Genomic DNA, 27,348 nt, shown 5'->3' with positions numbered 1-27,348 from the left:
GATGGTGGTGGTGTGTGCTGACAGAGGACTGACGGGTGCAGGGATGGTGGTGGTGTGTGCTGACAGAGGACTGACGGGTGCAGGGATGGTGGTGGTGTGTGCTGACAGAGGACTGACGGGTGCAGGGATGGTGGTGGTGTGTGCTGACAGAGGACTGACGGGTGCAGGGATGGTGGTGGTGTGTGCTGACAGAGGACTGACGGGTGCAGGGATGGTGGTGGTGTGTGCTGACACCCAACGGGAGATAAGTAACCACCACATTAGGTACTCCATGAAATATATGAATATATTAAGGATATCATATAATTATCTCAAGTTCGCCACAAACTGAGCGGCATCATTACATTATCAAAATAGTGCGCCTGGTGTGTTCCAAATTTCGTTATCAGGAAATGTTACACAGATTATATACAAAGCGAAAAAAAAAAATCCTTTGAAGAGAACCTCAGAAACAACTTGTGTAACAGTTCCCAGACAAGCGTCTCTTGGCGTGAAGTTCTACGTCAACCAGTCACGGTTCTGTCTCTTGGCGTGAAGTTCTACGTCAACCAGTCACGGTTCTGTTTGTGGGTGTGTGCAAAGCCACACACTGGATCCATCTCAGATTTTGCGAACTAAAATGTAAACATTGAGATGTCCAAGTTTGGATTCCCTTGGGTCCTGAGCTAAGAACTCATTCTCCAGACGTTCGTACAGCTCGTCCACCACAGCCTCTTTCACAGGGGCGCTGCGCGTGCTGGAAAGGCCCCGGATGAAGGCATGGCTGGACCATAATCTGTGTTTGTTGACGACATCTTTGGCCCAGGTGGCGCGATCGTCAACACCTTCTGTTGACAAGAAAGACAAGTGGAAAGACCAAATAACAGAGAGGTGGAGGAAGCTAACAAAAAGAAGTAACAACAAGATGGATATAGGAAAAGAGGCCTTTGGTAGAAACGGTAGCTTTGGACACGCGAGTGTATATGATTTATAGTGGAAGTATAGCCACTTCCGATGTTTCGAAATCAAATGAAAGGATGGCTTTGCAGCTACAAAAACCGGGTTAAATCAATAAACACTTTAAAAAAAATCAACCAAAAAAACCCAACAACAAACATTTACTCAGCAAAGTCAATAATGGACGTCCTAAATGGTATGTGTTTTAACAAAATGTAAAATGTAATCAGGACAAAACGGGTGAGACTGAATTTCAACGTGTACCCAACAGGGATAATCATCCATTCATTTATTTAGGTTTTTCTTTGATTCTTCATCAGTGTTGTTATTATTATCATTAGATAATAATCATATATCATGTGGAGTGATGGCCTAGAGGTAACGCGTCCGCCTAGGAAGCGAGTGAATCTGAGTGCGCTGGTTCGAATCACGGCTCAGCTGCCGATATTTTCTCCCCCTCCACTAGACCTTGAGTGGTGGTCTGGACGCTAGTCATTCGGATGAGACGATAAACCAAGGTCTCGTGTGCAGCATGCACTCAGCGCACGTAAAAGAACCCACGGCAACAAAAGGGTTGTTCCTGGCAAAATTCTGGAGAAAAATCCACTTCGATAGGAAAAACAAATAAAACTGCACGCAGGAAAAAATACAAAAAAAGGGGGGTGGGGGGGTGGGGGTGGCAGGGGGGTGGCGCTGTAGCGACTCGCTCTCCCTGGGGAGAGCAGCCCGAATTTCACACATAGAAATCTGTTGTGATAAAAAGAAATACAAATACAAATTATTATTATCATTATATTTAATATTTTCGTTGTTCTTGTTCATATCATTATAAATTTGATGATAACGATGATTGTTATCATTACTGTTATGTTGTTGTTTGTTTGATTTTAAATAGAAATGAATGTGCAGATCACAAACAGGGAAAATAGAGTCAAACACAGTTCATGCAGCGGGGCTGTTCCAGTTGGATGCACATGATTACTGGTATTTCTCACAACGTAATATAACAGCTGGGTGATGACGACGGTGATGATAATGATGACGATATTCCAAGTGACTTGTCTGCAGTATTATCCACTATACTGACAAAATGTTTCAAGTGATATCACATCCAACCCGTGTGGCAAATCTTTCATATGACCTCGATACGGTTTTGTCCACCTTCACCAGACACCAAAGACTCCGGTGGGAACTCGCCACGAACATGGGAGTGGATCGGGGCTGGGGCGATTGAAACTGAGCTCACCATTTGATGATGAAGATGATGATGATTATACTGTGAGATGATGATGATGGTACAGTTATGGAGGTTCAGGAATACGTAACAAGGTTTCCTTTCGTAATACATTTCAGTGCCAACCAGGCTTGGTTGGGGCAGACACTTGAAGCGCTGGTAAGGAATTTTTTAGCAACATTCCCGAGAGCTTTTCTTAAAAAGTGGATTGTGTGGTTTCAGTCTTCCCAAGAGATCCCATAGCAAATTCAACTCTGGCTAGGGGGAGGCCACAGGCAGAAAAACCCAGCCTCTGACAGGGCTTGAATCCACGTCCCTCCATTCATCTGTCCTTAAGGCTGACCATTTCTCCACAGCGGCTGGTTCTCAGGTGACCTATGTCTAGATGTCTCCAGTTAAATCGTCCAGTCTGCCTTCTCACCTTCATCCAGCTTCTTCTGCCATTTCAACAGTTCCTGGCAGGGAATGAACACCAACTCAGCATGCGAGAGACTCAGACCCGCCTTGGTCACCTTGGAGTTGGGATCGTCAAACGGGGCTCTGACCTCACGCAGATATGGTATGTTGCGGTAAAAGTTGGTGTCCACAAATTCCTCCTGTAACCGCAAACAATGACGACGGAAAACTAGCAACAGGAGCGGCAATCTATGCATCAGAGGAATGACTGAATTCTGAACATGGGTGGTGAACAAAAAAATATATATCTACAGGTAATATTTGACTGAAGCGTGGTGATGGTGAACGGATAGTGTACTTCTCAACACTCGCTAACGATCAGACATTAAGCGTACTGTGACGACAATTTTTTTTTTAATTAGGAAAAATGGTCAAATCATGTTTCTTGTAAAAAAAAAAAAAAAAAAAAAAAAAAAAAAAACAGTTGTCGCCACTCAAGTCGACCTCACGTAATTAAGTCAACCCATTGTGTAAGTCGCCACGTTTCTTTGGCCCCGTCCAGCCGTCTTCTTTATCTCTACGTTTTCCAAGCTTAAATCGACCTCGTGTGAGTGGATGGATTCCTCGCACACGTCGACCCAGTTCTTGTGCCCCAGTAAAGTTCCCAGCCCCCGATAAGTCGACACTCATGTCATGTCATGCTCCGGGCTTAAACCGTGCGTGTTGCGAAATATTGCTGTAAATACTTCCATCAACCTCTCCAAAGCCACGAATGTAGCTGGAAAGTTTCTTCAGTCTACTGTATTTGGGAAGGCCCAGAAAGCCCGGATTCTATTTTGAAAAACAAAACGAAAACAAACCAAACAACAAACATGTGTGTTGGTTGTCGGCCTTTCGTGTCAACCATGATTTGCGAATTGCCTGATATGTTCTGAGGCCCCCCCCCCCCCCCCTCACCCTCCCACCACTCCCCCACCCCCGCCTCAACAAGAATCGCAAGCAAAGCTCTGAACTGGACACCCACCCACAGGCCAAAAAGTGAGGACGGCCCAGGATTAACTCACTGGCATGTAACAAACAGTAGACCTCAGATTTATCGACAGACATGGAAACGTGATTGCCTGATGCACGCTGGAGGTCACAGCAAAGCTATGTATCTTTAGCGAATGGACGACGACGTGCCTAGACGAGGAGAAATCAGCCCTCTCACCATGCTCGTGTCGTCAACCAATACTTTCAGGACGCAGGAATTCAAAGAATCCCATTGAATATGTTTGGGACGTCAGTGAACAAGCCGTGTATGCCAGTGACAACCAGCGTTGTACATTCCCTGAGCTTGGGACTGCTCTCCAGGAGGAGTGGGACAGGATTCTCCAGCAGCAGGTACAAAACTTCCTTTGCAGCACGAGGAGGCATTGCAGCACGAGGAGGCATTGCAGGACTGTTTCCAAGGTTCAAGGGGGTCGCACTCATTACTGACTGTTCATTTTGTGTTTTTTCAACTCTAATGCCCATTAATCGAGATTGATGTTTTCCTCCCATCCCCTGTTCATGGTTGATTTGGGGGGATCTACCCCATCAATTGTTCACGGGTGAATTCTCATTGTATAGATTCGTGGACAGGAAACATAATTTGACCATTTTGTCTTGAATTAAATACATTTTCTTCCTCCTCACAATGTTTTCAATGCCTGATCCTTAGCGAGAGTTCAGCAGTATATATCCAGCACTGCACCAATCTAACACCGAGATGGGGAGTGAGCAATCACTTCAGTCACTATGTTAACAACACCAGAATGATTAAACCATGGAATATCGATGACAAACGTGACAATGTCAAAATAATGTTTACATATCCTAAAAAAGGCAATAAGACTACCAATGACACCATCAGGATGATGGCGAATAACAATCCGTCACTTGGTTTCTTTTAGTTTCAGTTTCAAGGAGGCATGCAGGCTGATCAATGGATGCTATACCTCAGCAAAACAACAACAACAACAAAAAACAACAACCAGAAAAGATTTCTGGCCAATGTATAAACCCAACGTACTGATCAGGAATGGGGGGCTCACCACTGGTGTGTAAACCATTAACCTACAATAAAACGAAATAAATATTCCAAGGCATTATGTTGATCATAACCATCGTTATTATCATTATCTTTTTCTTATCTTTTATAATTATTGTTGCCATTTGTGTGTGGTGGCGTGCTTGCGAGTGTTCGTGCATTCGTGCTTCCTGCAGAGATGTGTCTTCCAGAGGTCGTCGTGAGTGGGTGGATGGTTGTTCAGAGGAGGTACTGGTCGTCGTGAGTGGGTGGATGGTTGTTCAGAGGAGGTACTGGTCGTCGTGAGTGGGTGGATGGTTGTTCAGAGGAGGTACTGGTCGTCGTGAGTGGGTGGATGGTTGTTCAGAGGAGGTACTGGTCGTCGTGAGTGGGCGGATGGTTGTTCAGAGGAGGTACTGGTCGTCGTGAGTGGGCGGATGGTTGTTCAGAGGAGGTACTGGTCGTCGTGAGTGGGTGGATGGTTGTTCAGAGGAGGTACTGGTCGTCGTGAGTGGGTGGATGGTTGTTCAGAGGAGGTACTGGTCGTCGTGAGTGGGTGGATGGTTGTTCAGAGGAGGAACTGGTCGTCGTGAGTGGGTGGATGGTTGTTCAGAGGAGGTACTGGTCGTCGTGAGTGGGTGGATGGTTGTTCAGAGGAGGTACTGGTCGTCGTGAGTGGGTGGATGGTTGTTCAGAGGAGGTACTGGTCGTCGTGAGTGGGTGGATGGTTGTTCAGAGGAGGTACTGGTCGTCGTGAGTGGGTGGATGGTTGTTCAGAGGAGGTACTGGTCGTCGTGAGTGGGTGGATGGTTGTTCAGAGGAGGTACTGGCACGAGTGAATCCAGGCACATTTTTTTTCTCTCTCTGTATGTGTGGGGTTAGGTACATTGCAGGGGTGGGGTGGGGGTGGGTGGGGGGAGAGGTGAGGAAATGGAAACGAAATGTGAAGCGCTTTGAGCAGTGTTCATGAAATAAAACGCGCTTTATAAATGTCCATTCTTCCTCTTCTTCTTTTTCTTGTTACTGTGGGTCTGTCAGCGGTTTCATCGACTGCATTACAATGCAGTGCAGTTCAACGTAACATGACACGTTACGACCTGACATGACTCAAGACAACGGCGAATGACACATGGAAATGAGACGTAATACAAGCCAGTGCAAGGCAATGGGGTGCAATGGGGTGGAATACAAAGTAATGCAGTGCACCGTCTATTTTCCCAGTCATTATAATGAATGTGCAATATGTAGGAGGAATAATGTGCAATATGCGGGATGAATGTACAATGGAATATGTCCAGTGCTAACGTCCATATTCTTAATATATTTCTGTTTAATAATTACGATGTAATAATTAATTGCAATGTTTTTAAAAGCGAATATGTGAAATGCATTTATTTGAGAACATATGTTTATTACTCTTGTTCAATCAAGTAATCCGCGTGTGTGGGGGGGGGGGTTGGGGGGTTGGGGGGGGGGTGTGTGTGCTGATTATCTGGTTGCTTTTTTTTCCGCAATTTATCTTCATTCTTATCTTATCTGTCTATTATAATCAATGTGCAGTATAGTAGGCTATGTTTATAATTATATTCAAATAATGTTTCTTAATTCTTTCTGTTTTTACATTAAGAATACTAGTTATTACCTGCAGTGTGTGGATGTATGTATGAAACGGTGTATGTGATATTTTTTACAATTTTATCTTCGTAATATTAGTAAAATGCTGTTGTTGACTTTTACAGTTATGGTCCCCATGTTGTTTACTTGTCTATGTTGTGATAATGCACCTGACCAAATTTCTCCAGTTGGAGATAATAAAGTTATTCTTATCTTATCTTATCTTATCTTATCTTATCTTATCCAGTACCTGGGTGATCTTGCCCTCATCTCTCATTTGTCGCCACACTCTCAACAACCCCTCCTCAAAGTCTTGAGTGCTCAGGCGCATACCATTGATCTTCATCTCTGGGTCATCTACAGGCATGGCCACACACAGGAGTCCCCCTGTAAAGGTGATAGTTATGTCATAGGTGACGTCAACACCAAGGGATGCACGCGAGATCAACATCAGTGACGTGATGATTTATACATTCGTTCTAACGTATAAAAGGTTTGATTGTTCGCTCGCCATTAAAACTGAAAAAATACAGCAAAACGCAAGTATACCAAGTAACTCCGTCCTCTTTGGAAACAATTCTAAAACTCTGCCTGTTGAAAGTGGCCTTTGGATATGATTAAACAGTCATTTGTTTGTCTCCTCTTCCACCACCTTCGTGTCCCCCCCCACCCCCACCCCCTCTCTATTGAAGTCTTCATGTTGTATGTGTGGTTGTGCGTGTGTGTGTGTGTCTGTGGGTGTGTGAGTGTGTGTGTGTGTGTGTGTGTGTGTGTGTTGTGCGTGTGTGGGCGCGAGTGTATGTGCATGTTTAGGACAAATCATGTACTTTTTGGTGTGATTGTTCATATTTCCAGTTTGTTGTATAGGCCTATGTATTATCTTGGAGTATATAGGTTTTCTTCTTTCTTTCTTCTATTGTTGGCCTGTGTTTTCTTGTGCTGCTGTGTGCTATTATGCATAGTTGTTTTTGTGTTGTTTCATGCGAGGCACTTAGAGCCTATTATATGGAGAGTTTGCGTCATACGAGTGCTATATATTATCATTATAATATATAATGACTATAACATTCCCTTGAAAGCAGTCAGTCACACAGAATGTGAAATTATAGGTAACGCTTTGCCAGTCAAATGGAAAGTGAAATTACAAGTGATGCTTTTTTTCATCGAAAAAAACCCTCTTCTATTCGTTGCTGTTGAACTGCAAGTTTCTTGATGCCTTCTTGACCTAATTAGATAAGGGTTAATTTCGCACGATCGTTGATATGCAGAGGCTGACTTTTCAACAAACATGTAAACCTAAACCAGCACTTAATCATTATCTGTAATAGTATTGAAGCCTGAGCAGCCGTCGCAGGTAAGTTTGTTTTCTTGATCCTCAAGTTTTGGACAAAGTGTGCCCCCGAAAGCGGAGTATGGCTGCCTACAAGGCGGGGTAAAAACGGTCATACACGTAAAAGCCCACTCGTGTGCATACGAGTGAACGTGGTAGTTGCAGCCCACGAACGAAGAAGAAGAAGAAGTTTCAGTTTCAGTAGCTCAAGGAGGCGTCACTGCGTTCGGACGAATCCATATACGCTACACCACATCTGCCAAGCAGATGCCTGACCAGCAGCGTAACCCAACGCGCTTAGTCAGGCCTTGAGAAAAAAAAAATATATATATATAGAGATAAGCTTACATAAATAAATAAGTAAATAAATAGATAAATAATAATTATGATATAAAAAAGGTAGTGGTAATGAAAATAATAATAAAATAATAATAATAATAAATAAATAAATAAGACAACAATGATGATAAATAAGCAAATAAATGTAAAACATGAAGACACACATTCACACATACACCCACACATGCATAACAGATATGCACCAAGAAGAGGAAGACAAAGTCTGTTAAATGTACTGCCACAGCAGCTGTGCGCTTACTCAGCTCAAAAGTGCAAACATCGAAAGGAGTTTGTATTATACTCCATGTTTGGTGATACATATACTTACCCTGTCAAACTGATGCAAACTAGGCCTATTGGTTTGCTCTGCTTGGCCAAATTTCGCGCAGCTAACAGTGAAAAGACGACCCGTCTTGCCCGGTCCGCTCTCAGCCAATCAAACGTCTCTAAAAGCTACAAGCGCTGAATCATTCCATGGCCATCGAGAAAATGCCCCATGAGAATCACGGCAGAGACGCGAGGATGGACGGGCGGGCATTCGAGTTTGACATGGTAAGTATATGTATCACCAAACATGTGTATTATACAAACTCCACCTTGTGGTGTCATATACTGTACCATGTCAAACTGATGCAGAATTTAAAGCAAATGGAGGAGGGCAACGCCTACTGGTTCGTATGGGGAGCCCTTGTAACCAAGACGGCAGTGTTAGCCGCGACAAAGGAAATCCCCTTGGAACCATCAGCCCTGATCATACGGAAATCCCTGAGGTAGAAGTTGATGAAGGAATTCTCAAACCGCCAGAAGGCTGCCTCCAAGACATGCTGCAGTGGCACTGAGTGCTGGGAAGCAGCCGAAGTAGCTATGGCCTGCACTTCGTGTGCTCTGGGATTAAGACAGCTGATATCCCTTTGAGAATGAGTGTAAGTTTTAAGAATGACTTGGGAAACCCAGCGGGAAATGGTAAACAGGAAAGGGGCAAGGGACAGACCAAACGGGATGGCTGAGACCTAGAACACCTTGTCCCTCCACATGAACCTCAGGTACCGACGGGACGCCGGATGAATGAGGATATGAAAATAAGCATCTTTCAAATCGGCAGATGTAGCCCAATCGCCCTGTTGAATAGTCTCTCGAATCTGTGCCTGTGTGTCCATCTTGAATTTGATTTTGGAGGGGAATTTGTTGAGGGGGCACAATTTCAAGACTAGTCTCCACCCTCCCGAGACTACTGGAATCACGAACGACCGGCCTTAAAAACCGAGGCCCGAGTCCGAGAGTTGAGATATCGCCCCTGTGAGGAGTAGGTGCTATATCTCTGTCTCTAAGATGCTTTCCTGCTCCACCGAGCTGGGCACACACCCATACATCCAACCATGCTAGGGATGGTGGGTGCCACACCTTCTCAGTGAGGGCATCCCTGGATGCAAGACGGACCCGTGAGTGCTGAGAGGGGACAAACACCCACTCAACTCCCTGTAGGACTGAGGGCTGGGTGGGTGGAAACTGCAGGCTCTCCCGGGCCGAGTGGGGTGACTCGGCAGCTGTCGGTCCTGACAAGGAGGCCGTTGTGACCGTGGAGATCACCTGTGGGGTGACAGAGGCCCAATTTGTGGACTGAGTGGCAATACTGGCCGAGGAGCTCGACCCGACCGACAAGAAGTCTATCCCACTTGTCGAGGCCGTGTGTGTCACCCTGTGAGATGTGCTGGGTTGGATCCGGGGGAGAGAGGACAAGGGGTCCTGGCAAAACAGCGTGCACCATAGGTGTGCCCCAGTATAAGTAGAATGGGGGAAACCACCCGTGGGCGCCAGCCATCCTGCGACCCCAACCCCAAGGGTCACTGGCGTCTTGACCTCCATGAAGGGAAAAACCTAGCCAAGTCGGAGGGAGGTCAGGTCCAACTTGGGTGTCAGTCCTGCAAGAAGACCGGTGGGCTGACTGCCCGGAACCACCTGACATGCGCAGGGGAGGCTGGCCGGATAGCGGGAAGACCTGCAAAGCAGGTGGCCACGCGCCCCAAATCCCCTCCCATGGGGAGACTGAGGTGGCTTGGCCTGGGGTGGGCAAAGTAGAGTCCCCCCCCCCCCCCCCACCCCCGTGAGTCTTGCCGAGTCTCAATCCCAGCATCATGATTCCTGCTGTCGTGGGATGACGTACGAGGCATGGTAACCGCACTTAGGCACCCAGCGAAAAATCCGACCCCCAACAGATGAAGGAAAGACAGGATCGTCTGAGAGGTAGAGGGGGCAGAGTTGAATCGAGTATACAAAGGTAAGAATACAATAAAATCAAGCTGCATGCAGGAAAAACAGGCCAAATGAACACGCTTAATAGCAAAAAAAAAAAAAAAAAAAAAAAGTGTAAGACGAAACAGAGCATAAACCTGACAAGATGGCGTCGAGAGCCTTGGCCAAAGGAATGATTCAGTGCTTGTAGCTTTTAGAGGCGTTTGATTGGCTAAGAGCGGACTGGGCAAGAAGGGGCATCTTTTCACTGTTAGCCGCACGAAATTCGGTCAAGCAGAGCAAACAGATAGGCCTAGTTTGCATCAGTTTGACATGGTACAGTATATGACACCAAAATGGGAGTTGCGTCTGACTTTATAAATTGTCTGAATACTGCAACGGATATCTATACTCCCGCTATTTTAAAAATATTTTTTATAAGAACCAAGGTGGTGTTTACTGTATGTATGAATATGGCCACGAGAATAGCGGAAGAGGCAATTGCTGTTGTGACTGTATGGGCATGAATTTGATGATAGTGGAGAGAGTTTTGCGCGCCCATGTTACATCCCAAATCTCTGGGCCAACAGGGCTAAAAGAAAGTCGGCCTTGGGAGGGTCGGCCTTGGGAGGGTCCCTAATAGCCATTTAGTTTCCTAATGACAACCACTAAGCTCACTCCACACCATACTCTCCTTCCCATTACACCTCCCCTAAACATTGTGACTTCCCAGACCTCAAGATCTCAAGCGCAGGTGGATTTGTTTGGTCACATTGGCAATCTTTTCAAAACGCGGTCATATCACAGCACTCAGAGATAACCGTATAAGAATTTTTAATAAAAGTGATAGGGGGAGCAGTGGCTGACAGCGTGACAGCCATTGCCATCCGAACCATGCACCACAGACCTGACTTGAGTTCTCTGGCACGGTGTAAGAGAAAGGTCTCCCAGTCCTCAGCAGCCTGGGCTTCCACCAGCTGACGTTCTTCCTCTGTGGCGTCCGGGTAACGCTCTAGGGAGTTCTGGAACTTTGTCGCTCTGAAAAAAAGTACCGGGGTGAATGTCAGAGATGAAGAAGAGCCCTGTAGGTCTTTAGCTGACTTAAAGAAAGACGGGCAGAAAGAGGGGCAAAGAGAGCAATGGGTGATTGGGGAGGGGGGTGGTGTTCGGTATGAGTGAAATTGAAATTACCTTTGCTTACTTATGGATAAGCACAGCTTTTCCGTCTTTTTTCTGTGTGTATGAATGTCGTTTTATGTCGTGGTGTTTGTTTTTTTTATGCAAAACCAATACATACACAAATCATACAGATAATAAAACTTTAATATATCAATTGAGAAATCATACCAAGAACAATACAGTTATACAAATACTGAATTCGGAGACACGCTATGAAAAGCAAATATCAAAAATATGATGAAGACATCAAAGTAAAAGCATCATATATACGTTTCATGCGTTCACTCCACACATTCCAAATGACGTATAATAGTACTTAACAAGTGAAGTAAGGCCTTCAAGACTGGCTTGTGATACACACTAAAAAAAAAAAAAAAGAAAAAAAAAGAAAAGAAAAAAAGAACATATTATTAAAAAAAAATTTTTTTCAATGTTTTTTTTTTAATTGTGAGAGTGTGTTTTCATTTATCATAAAGCTTAGGATTAAAAAAAAAAAAAAAAAAAAAAAGGCAGGCACAAAAGCAGATTCGAACCCAGCCCGTTTTGGTCAAGGGTAAGAACACTTACAGCGCTATTAATACTTCGAATTTACCAATGACGTTCAAAAATTGAAATTTAAACACTTTCTTTAGCGTGATAAATCGATTACTGTATTCGAGGTGATAACGCCGTTTAAATTATGTTATTTTTGTATATCTCGCGCATTTATGAAATAATTTAAAGTCCACGTAAAGGAGACATTGCCATCAACTCAAGCACACAACATGTACCCGTTTTCTCCAAACCTGCAAAGATCCGTGTTCGACAGACGTTACACTCGGAAACTGCGACACAGTCCGTTCAACTTTTTTCTTTTCTGTTCATTCTCGTTAATTCAGTATCCACTTAAAAATATTCATATGCAGTAAACACGTCCGTGATGTAGTTAGTGTCACTGTACGTGTTCTGTCCAGAACTTATATTTCTTTTCTTTTAATTGCGAACAAGAAAAAAATGAGGTCGTGCCATTTTCAACCAACCGTTTTCTGAATCCGGATCCTCAACGAAATAAACGGTTCACGATCAGGAAATACAGCTTAATCCGGAAGATATACGACCTTTTATTGGTATGGCTGTGAAGGTTTTTCCCCCACTATTTTCAAACCAAATTTGGCATTGGTAGACAATGTTAACGTTAACCAAGGGCACACACACGCGCGCGCGCGCGCACTCTCTCTCTCTCACACACAACCGAACACCGGATTATTACATATACTCACGTTGTTTACACAAGTGAGTCAAGGATACAAAGAATAAATCATCTTTCAATAGCACAAGAGTATTAAACATCGCACATGATTACAAGTGCTAGTAAGTGAGAGAAGAGACTTTGACACATTTGACATTTTATTGCCTTGGAATAAGTGAGCCACTGAGCCATAAAGTCAAGGAATGAATCATGTATTTGCTTCGCTTGATAATTAAGATAAATAAACGCTACATGCTGCTCTTAAATTACTTATTAACAAGAAAGGCAAGGCCTTCAAGACTCACTTGTGATACACTTTTTTAAAAAAAATCCAAGTTTTTATGTATTGAGTATAATGCATTTACTGTTATATTTATATTTTTTGTATTCTCTAAACTTGGCACTTTGATCTGATATTCGACCCAACAAAGGATCTGTCATTATTATCATTTTTTGTTTAAACAGGAACTTCTTTTGCTAAGCATGGAAGTTTTATTTTTGCAAACGTTTTTGTGTAGATAGCAGAACAAGGGAAATTACTCTGCTGGGGAACTTAGTTTGCTTTAAACTGATCTTTCTCATCTTAAACATTACATTTTGAAATTATACTCAATACATAAAAAGCTTGGATTTTTTTTAAAAAGTGCATCACAAGTGAGTCTTGAAGGCCTTGCCTCTCTTATTTCAAAATGTAATGTTTAAGATGAGAAAGATCAGTTTAAAGCAAATTAACTCCACTAGCATTACAGAGTAATTTCCCCTTTTTACTATCCGCACCAAAACGTTTCCAAATAAATAAAAATTCCATGCTTAGCAAAAGAAGTTCCTGTTTGAACAAAAAATGATAATAATGACTGCTCTAGCTGTTGGGTCAGAATATCAGATCAAAGTGCCAAGTTTAGAGAATACAAAAAATATAAATATAACAGTAAATGCAGTTTGCATATAATTAGGCTTCATTCTTTATTTTTTTGTGCCAATCCCAGAAGCGCAATATTGTTTTAAACAAGATGACTGGAAAGAACTGGATTTTTCCTATTTTTATGCCAAATTTGGTGTCAACTGACAAAGTAGTTGCAGAGAAAATGTCAATGTTAAAGTTTACCACGGACACACAGACACACAGACACGCACACACACACACAGACAACCGAACACCGGGTTAAAACATAGACTCACTTTGTTTACACAAGTGAGTCAAAAAACTCTCTCTCTCTCTCTCTCTCTCTCTCTCTCTCTCACACACACACACACACACACACAGTGATACACACACACACACACACACACACACACACACTTACGGCTTGGATAGATAATGAGCTGACGATATGGAAATGATGAAATGAGCGGTGTTGTCAGGAAGAATCTGGAAAAGCACATACAAATACGAGGGCCCTTCAATAAGTGATGGAATAGGGAGGAACTACTGACGTCATGATAGTCATTATTACGTCATTATATACCGCAAGGTCATAATAAGGAAAAAAGAAAACTTTCAGACTGCTACGTAAAACCATGTGTGTTCAGGAAGGCAAGATGTCAGTACGGGGTGACGGCCCCCCTGGGGCTGAAATTGACGGATGATCAGATCGTGTTTGAGACATCATTACAGGAAAGGAAACAGGGGTATACCAGTACGATCCAGAAACAAAACAACAATCAGTTGTTTCGGTCTTTCCAGATGAAAGTGCACCTACAAAATTCCACCCTTCCGAGAGTCATTCCAAACAAAATTTAATGGTTGCATGTTTCTTTGGAAAATCAGGCCATGTCGCGACCGGACCCCTCAAAGAAAAAAGGACAGTAAACTCTGAGTGGTACGCCACTGTCTGCCTCCCAAAGGTGTATGAAGCATGGTGTTTACGCTGTCCAAGAAGTGGAACAAGAGACAGCCCCTTGTAACTGGTTTTTGTTCCCTGAGGAGAAGCAGCAGGTGAAGAGGGAAATGTTCCAGTGTGCAGAAGATGCTTCTTCGGGGGTCTCATTATGGACATACCCCAGGTCACGTGGGCTGACGTCATAACTTCGTTTGAGCGGAGTGATGAGGTGCATACAAACTCAAGGGGAGTTCTTCGAAAAAGCTGAGTGAGCAAGAGGTTTGTAACATTCCTAGAATTGCTGTACTGCAAGACACGTTGAAGGGCCCTCTCGACTGTTGGCCGCCGTTCTTTCTCTGTCTCTGGACCTTGCAATTGGAATGAACTTCCTCTTTCGCTTCGTCAAGTCTCCACACTCAGCTCTTTCAAGTCTGGCCTTAAAACCCACCTCTTCCCAAAATAGCCTCCCTTCCCTGCCTCTTCCTTGTCTTCAGTTTCTCCAGTTTTAGAGTTATGCGTGCGTGAGAATGACTGGTGCGAAAGTGCTTAGATTTGTCTATGCACAAGATTCAGCGCTATATAAGTACCGTTATTATTATTATTATTATAATGACAAACTGATATAAAACGTGGGGAAGAAATAATAATCATGGTTGCAGTGGACCCTATGTACATCATACTAATAACACTGTCAAGTTAGCTTGTAAGTAGAAACATCGAAAAGTCCGTGTGTGTGTGGGGGGGGGTGCAGTTTTTGACATCGTCGATTTTATCTTGTGCATTCAGTGTGTTAGGAATACTGTAAAACAACCTTATTTGGTTTTGTGCATTCCCAACCGTGACATGAACTAAGCGCTAACCTTGCTATAAGCAGCATTACCAACAACTGTATACTAGTATGAGCATCATCATCATCATGGTCATTATCATTCTCGTTAATGTCAAAACAAAAAGGAAAATATACCTGTTCAAAGAAGCTGGTACCAGAGGCCATTGGAAACACTCGCTTGAACTCGTTGAGGTAGCAATAAGGGTTCGGCATCAGTCCTGAGAGAGAGAGAGACAGAGAGACAGACAGACAGACAGACACAGAGAGAGGGAGAAAGAGAGAAAGCAATAAAGTAAAGAGAGAGACAGACAGACAGACAGACACAGAGAGAGGGAGAAAGAGAGAAAGCAATAAAGTAAAGAGAGAGACAGACAGACAGACAGACACAGAGAGAAGGAGAAAGAGAGAAAGCAATAAAGTAAAGCGTATAATGGATGTTACAGAAAGAGGGGGAGAGAGCGAGACAGACAGCATCATAAAACATGTAATGGATGTTAACCAGAAGACAGGGACAAAGACAGCGAGACAGACAGCATCATAAAACATGTAATGGATGTTAACCAGAAGACAGGGACAAATAGAGCGAGACAGACAGCATCATAAAACATGTAATGGATGTTAACCAGAAGACAGGGACAAACAGAGCGAGACAGACAGCATCATAAAACATGTAATGGATGTTAACCAGAAGACAGGGACAAAGACAGCGAGACGGACAGCATCATAAAACATGTAATGGATGTTAACCAGAAGACAGGGACAAAGACAGCGAGACGGACAGCATCATAAAACATGTAATGGATGTTAACCAGAAGACAGGGACAAACAGAGCGAGACAGACAGCATCATAAAACATGTAATGGATGTTAACCAGAAGACAGGGACAAACAGAGCGAGACAGACAGCATCATAAAACATGTAATGGATGTTAACCAGAAGACAGGGACAAAGACAGCGAGACAGACAGCATCATAAAACATGTAATGGATGTTAACCAGAAGACAGGGACAAAGAGAGCGAGACGGACAGCATCATAAAACATGTAATGGATGTTAACCAGAAGACAGGGACAAAGACAGCGAGACAGACAGCATCATAAAACATGTAATGGATGTTAACCAGAAGACAGGGACAAAGACAGCGAGACGGAGAGCATCATAAAACATGTAATGGATGTTAACCAGAAGACAGGGACAAAACGATTTTGAAAAACTGTCATACATGGACATGCCTGACACACTCTTCACGACAACCCAGAAAACCAATTGATTCAGAATGGAGGTGTATCCCCATTCCTCTTATGATAGTTGGTGTTGTATACTACTTTGTGGCAGAACATCCATTTTGTTTGTTGTCCGAATAGAAAGGAAAGTCAACGTCCGTGCAGCAGAGACACTGACGTCATTCATTTTTATGACACCACCTTCCAAACAATTGTAAACTGCACAGCCGTGACACTGAGTTTAAGATACGAACAGTCTTTCTATACATGGATCTAATTTCCAGCAGTATATTCTGAGCAATGTCCCATTACAGGACATAACAAAACAGAAATATTATTTCCGGCTCCTGGTAGATGTAGGCTATGCATCAATACAATTATTTATTTTACATTTGAAGCAAAACTGGTTATATTTTAACTGAAATTGATAAATAAAAGTGCTAACAGCCTTTAAAAGTTTACAGAAATTTAATGGTAAAGTAATTCTCAAAAACTTAAATGAAATGTGCAGAAAATATATATATATATATATATATATATATATATTTTTTATCTATATGCAAGACAGATTTAGGTTGTTGTTGTTTTTTGCTGACAGTTTATTCTCAGAGAATATAATTTTGTTCAGATATATCACACACACAGAGAGAGAGAGAGAGAGAGAGACGAACAACGGTAATCATAATTTATATTGATTCATTCTGTTTTTACACAAAAGTCTCTCCCTCGCACCCCTAAAAAATCAAATCATTAAAAATAAATAAAATAAAATAAAATAAAAATAAAAAAGAAGAAAGAGAAAAAGAAAGAACACCGAACCGACCATGAACCCATCTGAAGAGAGAGTTGAAGTCACTGGAGGCCTGGTCTTCATACACAACCTGGATGGGGATTTCACCGTGTTTCTTCCGCACCAGTCCTGCAGATAAAAAGATAAAAAGTGGGGTGGCTATGTAAGTGTTGTGTTTCAACTTCTGATCGTATAAAAGGGTACTAGTCTGATTCATGTAGAGTACCCCCATTCTGCCTCTCTCAATCACAGTCTGTCTGCCCCCCCCCCCTCCCCCCGTTTCTCTCTCTCTCTCTTTACAGTTTCAATAATGATGCCTGTGACCTATATATAATCAAAAGTTCGCATTCTCAATCACACACACGCACTGTCTCTTTCTCTGTATCTCTCTCTCACTCTCGTGTGTGTGTGTGTGTGTGTGTGTGTGTGTGTGTTTTCTACAGTTTAACGTCTATTCACTATAAGTGTTTTTAGACGGAAAGGAATAAAGTAAAGTAGTGGATAACTGCCTTTTTGCTTGTGCGTTAACACTATTTGCTTTATTTATTTTTTTTATAGCTTTTTTCATCTCTAAATGATTGGGGGGTGGGGGGGGGTACTTTTAAGTATATTTTGAATTTTGACTTCTTTTCTTTCATTGCTGCTTCACAAGCCTAATTCCACCAGATATTACCAGAGTGCTTATGATCTTTAACCTTCTTCTTCTTCTGCGTTCACTCGTATGCACACGAGTGGGCTTTTACGTGTATGACCGTTTTTACCCCGCCATGTAGGCAGCCATACTCCGTTTTCGGGGGTGTGCATGCTGGGTATGTTCTTGTTTCCATAACCCACTGAACGCTGACATGGATTACAGGATCTTTAACGTGCGTATTTGATCTTCTGCTTGCATATACACACGAAGGGGGTTCAGGCACCAGCAGGTCTGCACATATGTTGACCTGGAGATCGTAAAAATCTCCACCCTTTACCCACCAGGCGCCGTCACCGTGATTCGAACCCGGGACCCTCAGATTGACAGTCCAACGCTTTAACCACTCGGCTATTGCGCCCGTCGATCTTTAACCGATTTGAACTTTGGAATAGAGTCATTTGCAGCGGTGATGACTGCATTTGTAAATATCGAATATAAACTGTTGACATCTGTATCGTTTATGTCGTCAATTTGAAACGATGAAAGTAAACTTCTGAATTTATCCCAGTTCGCAAGTCTGTAATTAAATTTTGGAATTTTATCCTCGGTTGGATCTATCGACTGAGATATTTTTGATTCAAGTCTTGAGATAATAGGCAAATGATCACTATTAAGAGTGTCATTCAGTGTGTGCCAGTCACATATTGGTGCCAGATCTGGTGAGATTAAAGTAAGATCTATGGCAGTTGCTCTATGACTTGGATTGTCTGGGACACGTGTTATTCTGCCATCGTTAAGTAGGTATCGAGAAGCATCTACAATGTTTTCAGTAAAACGATTGCTAGTGATCGACTGGCAGCCTGTCTCCCAAAATGGCGAGTGTGCATTGAAGTCTCCCGTGATGAGAACTTTTTTGTCCTGGTCTGTCCGTGAGGTTCGAATCCACTCTGTATTAAGTCATTTGGACCCTGAGGTAGGTATACAGATATGACAGTTAAGAGTGAAGAATTAAACTGGACTTTTACAGCACAAGAATGAATATTTGGTATAGTGGGAGGTAGACTAAAAAAATCTTGGTAAAAGTCGACTTACTTGGGATAAAAGAGGCGACGTATCGAGCCACAAGCTCTTCTTCAGGCAAATGAAATGAGTGAGTGACAGACAGAAAGGTACAGACAGAGAGGGAGAGAGAGTAAAGTTCAGGAAAGGAAAGTGATGAGAAGTCACAGGAAAGGACACAAAGCAGGGTGAGTAGAACTGTCAGTGTGAATGTATGAGGGAAAGAAAGGGTTCTGAAAGTGAAGGGAGAGGGAAGGTGGGCAGGGGGTGAGAGGGCAGGAGTGGGGGAATGGGGTGGAAGAGACTGTTAGTGTTAGGGACATATTAACAAGGAAGTAAAATAATAAGTGAGAAAAAAAAAATTTTCAAGATTAAAAAAAAAGAAAAAAAAGAAAGAATATTTGGTATATCTGGTGGAACGGGGCTAGGGCATGGAGTGTACTTGACCCCTTCTCGAATGTATATCGCTGTGCTGATTTTCTCATTGGTATCCACCTTTTGATGTAATGGTGGAAAGTAGTAGTGACTAAATTTAGGAAGTTTATCTCTCTTAACATTTAGAGATTGAAGTGCTAGCAAATGATAGTTATGATTCGCCAGGTGTTGCACTAAGTGATCACAGTTTGTACCAACAGATCGACAGTTCCACTGATTCGCCAGGTGTTGCACTAAGTGATCACAGTTTGTACCAACAGATCGACAGTTCCACTGAAACACATTTAGGTTGTCGACCGTCATTGCTCGAGAAAGTTCAGTGATTGTCTCTAGTTGATCACAGTTTCAGAAAGTTAACTAATTTAACGGAACACAAAAAAAAATATATTAAACTAAATAATAATACTAATAATAGATAATTAAAAAGAACTGGTAGGTTATGAATCAATAAACTAAACGAGTATGTATGAATGATTATAGTGTTGAAAACGGAGATTAAATAGTAGAACAGTTCACAGCAGAGCGTCCTGGTGTTCACGTGGGAATAAATCAAATCTGAACACAAGTAAAAGTTTTGCCAGTGATCAATACGAAGACCAGTCTATCAGGTTGCTGAATGGGTTGTAGCATGTGGGCTGGGGGAAGGCGGGGTAGGCATGGTGCTGATAGCGATGGGCTGATCGGGCAGGTCTCCTGGGAGTCTCCCACAGCAGGTCCCTGACAACACGCCCCACGTTCCCTGCCAGTAGACTGGTCCCCTTCCTCGTGAGGTGCAAATTGTCCCGCAGATGATGAAGTTTTATGTTGGTGTTATCTACAAAAGAAATGTTTTTCTCGTCATAAAACTCGGAAGTTAGCATGGCGTTGAACAGCTGACGTTTCATTTCTGTGCGTTCATCTTTCACGACCGTAATTTTACTTACGACGACTTTCGTTGTTGGGTGTTTTTTCGCCGTGTCTTTTAAGACGTGCACTAGAGATTTTACATGATTTTTCAGGGTCAGCTGTTTTCAGGTCGTTAATGCCACAATGAATGACCACTGCTTCGGGTTGTTTTTCACCAGAGCCAAGTTCTTGTAGGCATTCATAAGGTACACAACTTCAAGTCAGTGCTGCTTACGCTACCGATTCAGCTAGCACACAGGTAAAAGGTACATTGGAACAAACCCAGATACTTCCTCAAAAAGGAAGCGCCGGGCCTGTCCTCATACCGATCTTCTGGCATGTGCACACAGCAGCAAAGACAGAAGAAATGTGCCAACACAAATAAGCTTTTATTCAAGACTGGCATAGCCTCTTTAATTCTGAATAAGCCACACAGAGTTACCACTCTTTGCTGTAGTGTTCTCCTTTGTTTATAACTATGACAGCTGGGTTCTTAAAAGCCAGTTACAAACTTTTTTTCTTTTTCTTTCTTTTTTTTTGTGAATGGAGAGAGTTACCACTCTTTACTCTTTACTATTTGTTAAATCATTTCATCTCCTGGCCTCACTGTTTGTTAATTTCCAAAGGAGAACGGAGAAGAAAAAGAAAAGAAAAGAAAAGAATAAATGAATTAATACATAAAAAACAAAAAACGAATAAAAAAAACAACAAACAAAACCCCCCGAAAACAACGGGGAAAAAAAGAAAGAAAAAAAGTCGCAACTACTTATTTATCTTTTTTTTAATTTTTAATTTCTAATGTAGTATTCTTTATTTCTTTCTTATGTATGTTTGGTGCGCATCTGTTATGCATATGTGGGTGTATGTGTGAATGTGTGTCTCCATGTTTTACATTTGCTTATTTATCATTGTTGTCTTTTTTATTTATTGTTATTATTATTATTACTACTTTTTTTATATTATATTTATTTATTTATTTATGTACGCTTATAGTTGACTTCATCAAGTTTTTGCGCCTTATACATATTATTAGCAGTGGTAGGTTTTTTTTTAATGTATTTATCTATTATTTGATCATCCCTTATTTATTTATTTTTTCTCAAAGCCTGACTAAGCGCGTTGGGTTACGCTGCTGCCTGGTCAGGCATCTGCTTGGCAGATGTGGTGTAGCGTATATGGATTTGTCCGAACGCAGTGACGCCTCCTTGAGCTACTGAAACTGAAACTGATCTTGTAGGCATTGTTGCGCAGCACTCACTGTGGGGGTTCGTTTCTTTGATGCATGGAACCAATATGAGTGCCCAAGCCGATTTCTTTCTACGCCATTCATGACTGAATCGTGAAGAATAAGGGTTTTCGGAAGTTCTTGTTTGTTTTCATTTGATTTCTTTTTTTAGTTAGAAGTTTCTTTTGTTTGGGTTTTACGTCATTTCTCGCGTATTGCGTGATAGATAAATTGACGTCATTCTTGGGCTTGGCAACTTTTTCCTCTCGATTTGGGCCCATTGCGTTAGCATTCTGCCTAGCTTTTGGTGGAGTGCAGGCTCTCGGTGTGGACAGCTGCCCTGGTGTGGCAGAGGGACCCGACCTCACTGCTTCTGCGTATGTTGGTGCTGTTGAAGTGCAGGAGTCGGTTTGTGCCCCTCTGGTTTCCATGGGAACACCAGCCAGTCTGATGTAAAGTTGTCTTCTTTTGCTCCTCTATCGCTCCCTCAAGCAGTGAAATTCGTCCACACAGTGCCAGAATCACCTCTCGCAATTACGTAAGGGCATCTGCATTCCCGCACACCGCAGATGTCGATGGAGACTGCACTGTGGCCGGCGAAGGTATCACTGTCAGCTGTTGCTTGTCTCGCCGGTCGATCTCGGTAGGCAATGTTGCTGGACTGAAGGCATCATCCACAGATGCCCCAGTATGCCGTTTTGCGCCACGAGTCGTCTTTGGTGTCGTAGCATTGCTGAAACTTCTGGTTCGCATTTTTCAGTCACTGAGAAAACTTTTACTGCAGTTGAAATTCATCTGCCAGTACGCTCCGCCATTTTGTCTTGTGTGTGTGTGTGTGTGTGTGTGTGTGTTTCCGTCCCCTCTCTCGCTGTGTAAACATGTGCACTCTTGTTAAGTTAGCAAGATCAAGCATTCAGCCCACCAAGCAACCCACTCACCAATGATCTCTTTCATCAACGGCATGGTAGCGTAGCCATCAGCTGCTCCATAGTCCGCCATGGTGAACACTGCGTCTTCCTTTGTACTGACAGGGATGGAATCTGTGATGTGGAGAGATACAGCATGATGCTTTGCTTTCGATATATATAAACATGATTGAACTGTATAAGTATTTGTATAAAAGGGGGGCGGTGGTCGTCTTATCCGAAACATCGTTGTTTGAAAGGGAAAAGTACTTAATTCGAGACAAAAATAATAGCTATCGGTTAGGAACAGTTGTTTTCGTAATACATAATCTAACTCTGCAATATGCACCTGTGGGACTGTGAGCGTCGGTAGGTGAGAGAGTGGGGAAGGGACTGCCCTTCCCAACTCCTCCTCACTAAAAAGAAAGAAAAAAAGTCACCTGTGCTGGTCAGGCAACCAGGCTAATGTCGGAACGAACCTCCAGGTCCTAGAGAGGAGCGGCCTGCCCAGCATCGAAAGCCTTTGCTGGACAGGACACATTGTCCGCATGACAAACGGCAGGATCCTGAAGATGCTCTTGTATGGCCAGATGAAGGAAGGCCACCGCGAACTTGGAAGACCCTGCAAGCGCTTCAAGGACACCTTGAACCTCAAAGCCTGTGACATAGACATCACTTCCTGGGAAACCGATGCCCTTGACCGCTCTCGCTGGAGGATGCTGTGCTGTAGTGGCATAAAGACGTTTGAAAACAAGGAAAACGCTGGCCATTAAGGAGAAGCGTGAGCGAAGGAAGCAGGGCTCAACTTCTGGAGACGTCTTCCCTTGCAACACCTGTGGGAAGTGCTGCGCATCTAGAATCGGCCTCTTCTCCCATATGAGGACACACACCGACAGGTAAGCCTGCCTGCCTACTCATCCGTTGGTCCGACGGGAGACTCCATCATCACCATCATTATGTTCTCCCAGGTCAGTCTTGGTCAGTGGCCAGTGGTGGTCTGGTGGTCAGCAATGGTCACTGGTGGTCAGCAATGGTCATTGGTGGTAGACCTTCAAGTGACCATAAACCCCCCCCCTCCCCCCACTCACACCCCTTACCCAGGCGGAAGGGGGGATTCATGATTTCCCGAAAGTTTTATCATTTTGCCATCCAAATACACGTGTCTGCCAAAAACGAATTACGGTATGAATATACCAGGGTATGATTAAAAAAGACACTTGTCGAGAAAGTGTGTGATCAACAAAAATGGTATGTTGTTATCAAAGAAGTGCCCTATTTGACTAAGATTAGGTTTGTAGAGTTTCATATTATATCACTCAGTCTTTTGCTATCAAGAATTACCAGCTAAAATGTACCTCAGCGTTACAGGCGTTCTGTTACTGATCTGTTTGTTTTCAGTGGTATTTTTCTTTCCAGTTAGAACTTATTCCATAAAGTCCTTCTTGGTTTTCTTTGTAAATTGTGACGAATTACACTGATTAATTTTAAAACCATCATCAATAATGAATCTCATATCGCGGCGAAACAGTGTGAATGTGTGTGTGTGTCTGTGTGAGTGTGTTTGTGTGTGTGTGTGTGTCCGTGCGTGAGTGTTTGTGTGTGTGTGTGCGTGTGTGTGTGTGTGTTCACCGAATAATGTATTTACTGTGTGTCAGCGGGATGCACACAACGTATATGTATGTGTATAAGTGTGTGTGTGCGAGCACAGAGAGAGAAAGAGAGACTGACAGAGGGAAGAGAGAAAGAGAGAGAAAGAGAGACTGACAGAGGGAAGAGAGAATGAGAGAGAAAGAGAGACTGACAGAGGGAAGAGAGAATGAGAGAGAAAGAGAGACTGACAGAGGGAAGAGAGAATGAGAGAGAAAGAGAGACTGACAGAGGGAAGAGAGAAAATGAGATAGACACAGAAAGAGATAAACTGACAGAGAGGGGTCAGTGACAGCCGCGCATCATTTTTTGATGCCTCGCTACATTGTCGCGCCGACGCCTGACTGAACTTGTAGCGAGGCATGTCACTCGCACAGGCGTGTCACTCGCACACCCACCACAAATCTCCCCAGGCATCACGCATCACGCTCCATATTGGGAAAGTCACGTGCTGTCAGTGTCGCCCTGACGATAATTTATTGCTGATACTGAAGACGAAATTATGGTTGACTGTTGCCATGAAAATACCCCCCACTTTTTCCGAGGAAGAAAACAAAAAACTTCGTTGTTTTTTTTTTTTTATGATGTTTTTTTTTTTTGTTTTTTTACATTTGAAATAGGACAACATTTAGATATAACATGCTTTTGTTGTTTTATACTGTTTCTTTATTTTCTTTTGACGTTTTTTCAAACACATCACCACGTTTCCTTGAATTTATTCATTGCACACCCTATCCAGTTATTCTGTCACTTTTCCATGCATGATATTGATCATTTGATCAATCATTCAGTCACTCACCAGTCACTATATTAATTGTTACATCAATCAAATGATCTCTCATCTGTTAACTGTCTCAAACAATGTAATGAAATAAAATCTGTGTTGTTTAGCATGCCATTTTGCTTGTCCATTCATCCATGCAATTAGATAAACTGGATAAATTTATCATAATTCATACTTACATATTCATTTATATGTATTCACTGATTTCATTTTATTCACTTCATGTGTAAGTCATCAATATTTCATTTATAAACATGCAGTGGAATTTATTCATTATTTCATTTTATTCGTTTACTACTAAATTGTGGACCTGTTTTAATTTTATCACTATTTTGCTTCTTTGCCATCCAGTTTTCACTGACCCTTTAGTGTTGATGTGTGAGAATCCTGTACATGCAATTGTGACAGTTCTTTTCTTCTCCATATCAGTTGCACAGCTTCATAAAATAAACTGTGCCTGTTATAACTGCAGATACAATCGGATTCCAACATTTTACAGTTCCAAACAAAATGGTCTGAAAAGAAAGATAAGAAATTACAACTGCAATCAGACCATGAAGGATAAATCAATTATGTAAGCATGTATTTGTGTTGAACCAACAGTTCTCCAATAGGAAGTAACACAAGTTACAATTGAAAACATCAAAACACACTGATATTATACAATGGTGTGTAAGTTAGCAAACAGTGTTATTAAAACACTGATATACATAATTACAAGTCATTTGGCAAACTCTGTAAGAACAAACTGCTGGGAAATGTTTATTTCAGCTGAAGCTGAAATAAGACAAATAAGTATGATAGGTTGGGAAGTTAAAATGAAGTTAAAATAGAAGTGTGTACAGCTCTAAAGGATATTTGGAAATCCAGTTATCCTCACAATTTCAGTCAAAGATACTTTCGTTCTCAGAATATTCTGAGGCAGGAATTACAAACGTTACCATGTGAGTTTCTGTTCTGAGTAGTAAGTCAAAATTTTTGGGGCACTCACAGAAATCACTCTTAAACAGACATGCATTCAGATGTAATGACAATCTTTTCATCCAAACAGTCTAATCGTTTACTTCCAAAACACTTTGTTTTCATGATTAATTGAGCAACGTCAAACGAATGAATCGAGTCCAAACGATGTCAGCCATTTTGTGTCACGTGAAACGAGCGGATCTCGTGATTGGTTGCTCCACGCACGTCCGTCGCTTTTGTTGCGGGGAAATAGGTCAAGTTCTATCGAGGAATTTGACGCGTGGCAACGGCGATCTTGCTGCGTGGCTGCGCGACTCTTGCTGCCTGAATACCTCGCACACGGGGCGCTGCACGTTTTTGCTGCTTGTCGCGTGAAACTTGATGCTTCGACACCCCGTGTGCGATGGGCCCGGACTACAAGGCAGCGAGCCCACACAACAGCGGGCCCAACACACATGTCGCTTCTCAACTGAAGGCGGACGGCTGGTATGAAGAGAACATGATGAACACATTAATCATTCCACAACACATCTTTCATCAAGCAGAAAGCATTATCAGTCACAAATATATACATACATCTGTATTTGACTGTTTTGGGATATTTGTGAGAGGGAGTATCGACACGGGGAGTATCGGGCTGACCCCGTTTTGACACTAGTGATCGGCAATGAAATACTTCGTTCAAACCAACTACAACCCAGTTATACATGTATGATATGAATCAGATTAATAACAGAAATGTAAACATCTGCGAAACACGCAATAAAAGTGTCTAGGTATTGTAAAAACATATTTTGTTCAAATCGGCATTGACGAAGAAGAAGAGAGTTTTGTGGGGCCGAAATGCTGTCAGACATTTCGTACCATCGCATGCCTATAACTTAGGTGTACACGGAAAGCGATACACGAGAAGAAAGATTAATCATTTACATTTTAATGCACAATCTAAATTCCACGGTAACTATATTGATTTATAGAAAACGAAAGTATTTTGTATGTTTCAACTGAGTGGATTTCGAAGATAGCGCCAAAATTCATTCACATAAATATTAATTTAAAAGACTGAGTTATAGGCTTTCTGGCCAAGTGATATCATTGCAGTTGAGAAGTATGATCTTTCTGAAGCCCCGGCAGTAACATAAAAACTATAATCTCATCTATAAGATAGTGTTTATAATTTAACAAATTGCTGGGGAAAAAAAATCATACGGTTCCTCGACTTGTGACCGATTTACCGACTGCCCCATTAACCTTCGGCGCGTCGCAAGTCGTCTGCTAAGCTGGCCGAACGACGATTGTTGCCAAACTGGCTACATTTGTGTTATGGATGGGTGTCATTTCACCATGTATTAGTTTTTATGTTATTATATAAAAACATGTTTTCTTTATTACAAAATTATTTAGAGTCTAAACCCACCAGTCACACGGCTGAGTTGCACACACAAAGAAAAAAGTTGTATACGTCAGACGCCGATGCAACAGCACATGGGCAGACTGAACAGCACTCACCCAAAGCTTGCAAAATGCGGTCCTTCATCAGTTCAGTTTTCGCGTGTCCTGCAGCACCCATCCTGTGACCATAGATGCCTTGGCTGGGTTCCCAAAAGGAAAAGCG

General features: G+C 42.5%; 1 protein-coding gene across 1 annotated transcript; it reads right to left on the bottom strand.

Annotated features, from left to right (window-relative positions):
* On the bottom strand, positions 1 to 27,348 carry LOC143287953 (uncharacterized). Its single transcript, XM_076596195.1, has 9 exons — positions 27,243 to 27,348; positions 22,373 to 22,474; positions 17,230 to 17,325; positions 15,320 to 15,402; positions 13,840 to 13,904; positions 11,036 to 11,166; positions 6,481 to 6,617; positions 2,592 to 2,766; positions 1 to 827 (listed from the first exon to the last, which is right to left on the bottom strand). Exons 1-9 carry the CDS (start codon positions 27,301 to 27,303, stop codon positions 601 to 603), a joined length of 1,077 nt encoding a protein of 358 aa, XP_076452310.1. The 5' UTR covers positions 27,304 to 27,348; the 3' UTR covers positions 1 to 600.

This window comes from Babylonia areolata, chromosome 12 (assembly GCF_041734735.1).
Source record: "Babylonia areolata isolate BAREFJ2019XMU chromosome 12, ASM4173473v1, whole genome shotgun sequence".
NCBI classification, from domain to species: Eukaryota; Metazoa; Mollusca; class Gastropoda; order Neogastropoda; family Buccinidae; genus Babylonia; species Babylonia areolata.
Note: the sequence above shows the minus strand (reverse complement) of the source record. Positions and strands in the feature narration are given on the sequence as shown.

Bases quoted from the DNA above. Each gene is read 5' to 3' on its own strand.
- LOC143287953 (XM_076596195.1), bottom strand. From the start codon at position 27,303: ATGGGTGCTGCAGGACACGCGAAAACTGAACTGATGAAGGACCGCATT. The intron at 13,905-15,319 runs GTATATTTTCCT...GTGCTTTTCCAG, and splicing joins GTACCAGCTTCTTTGAACAG to ATTCTTCCTGACAACACCGC. The intron at 828-2,591 runs GTGAGAAGGCAG...TCTTGTCAACAG, and splicing joins GCAGAAGAAGCTGGATGAAG to AAGGTGTTGACGATCGCGCC.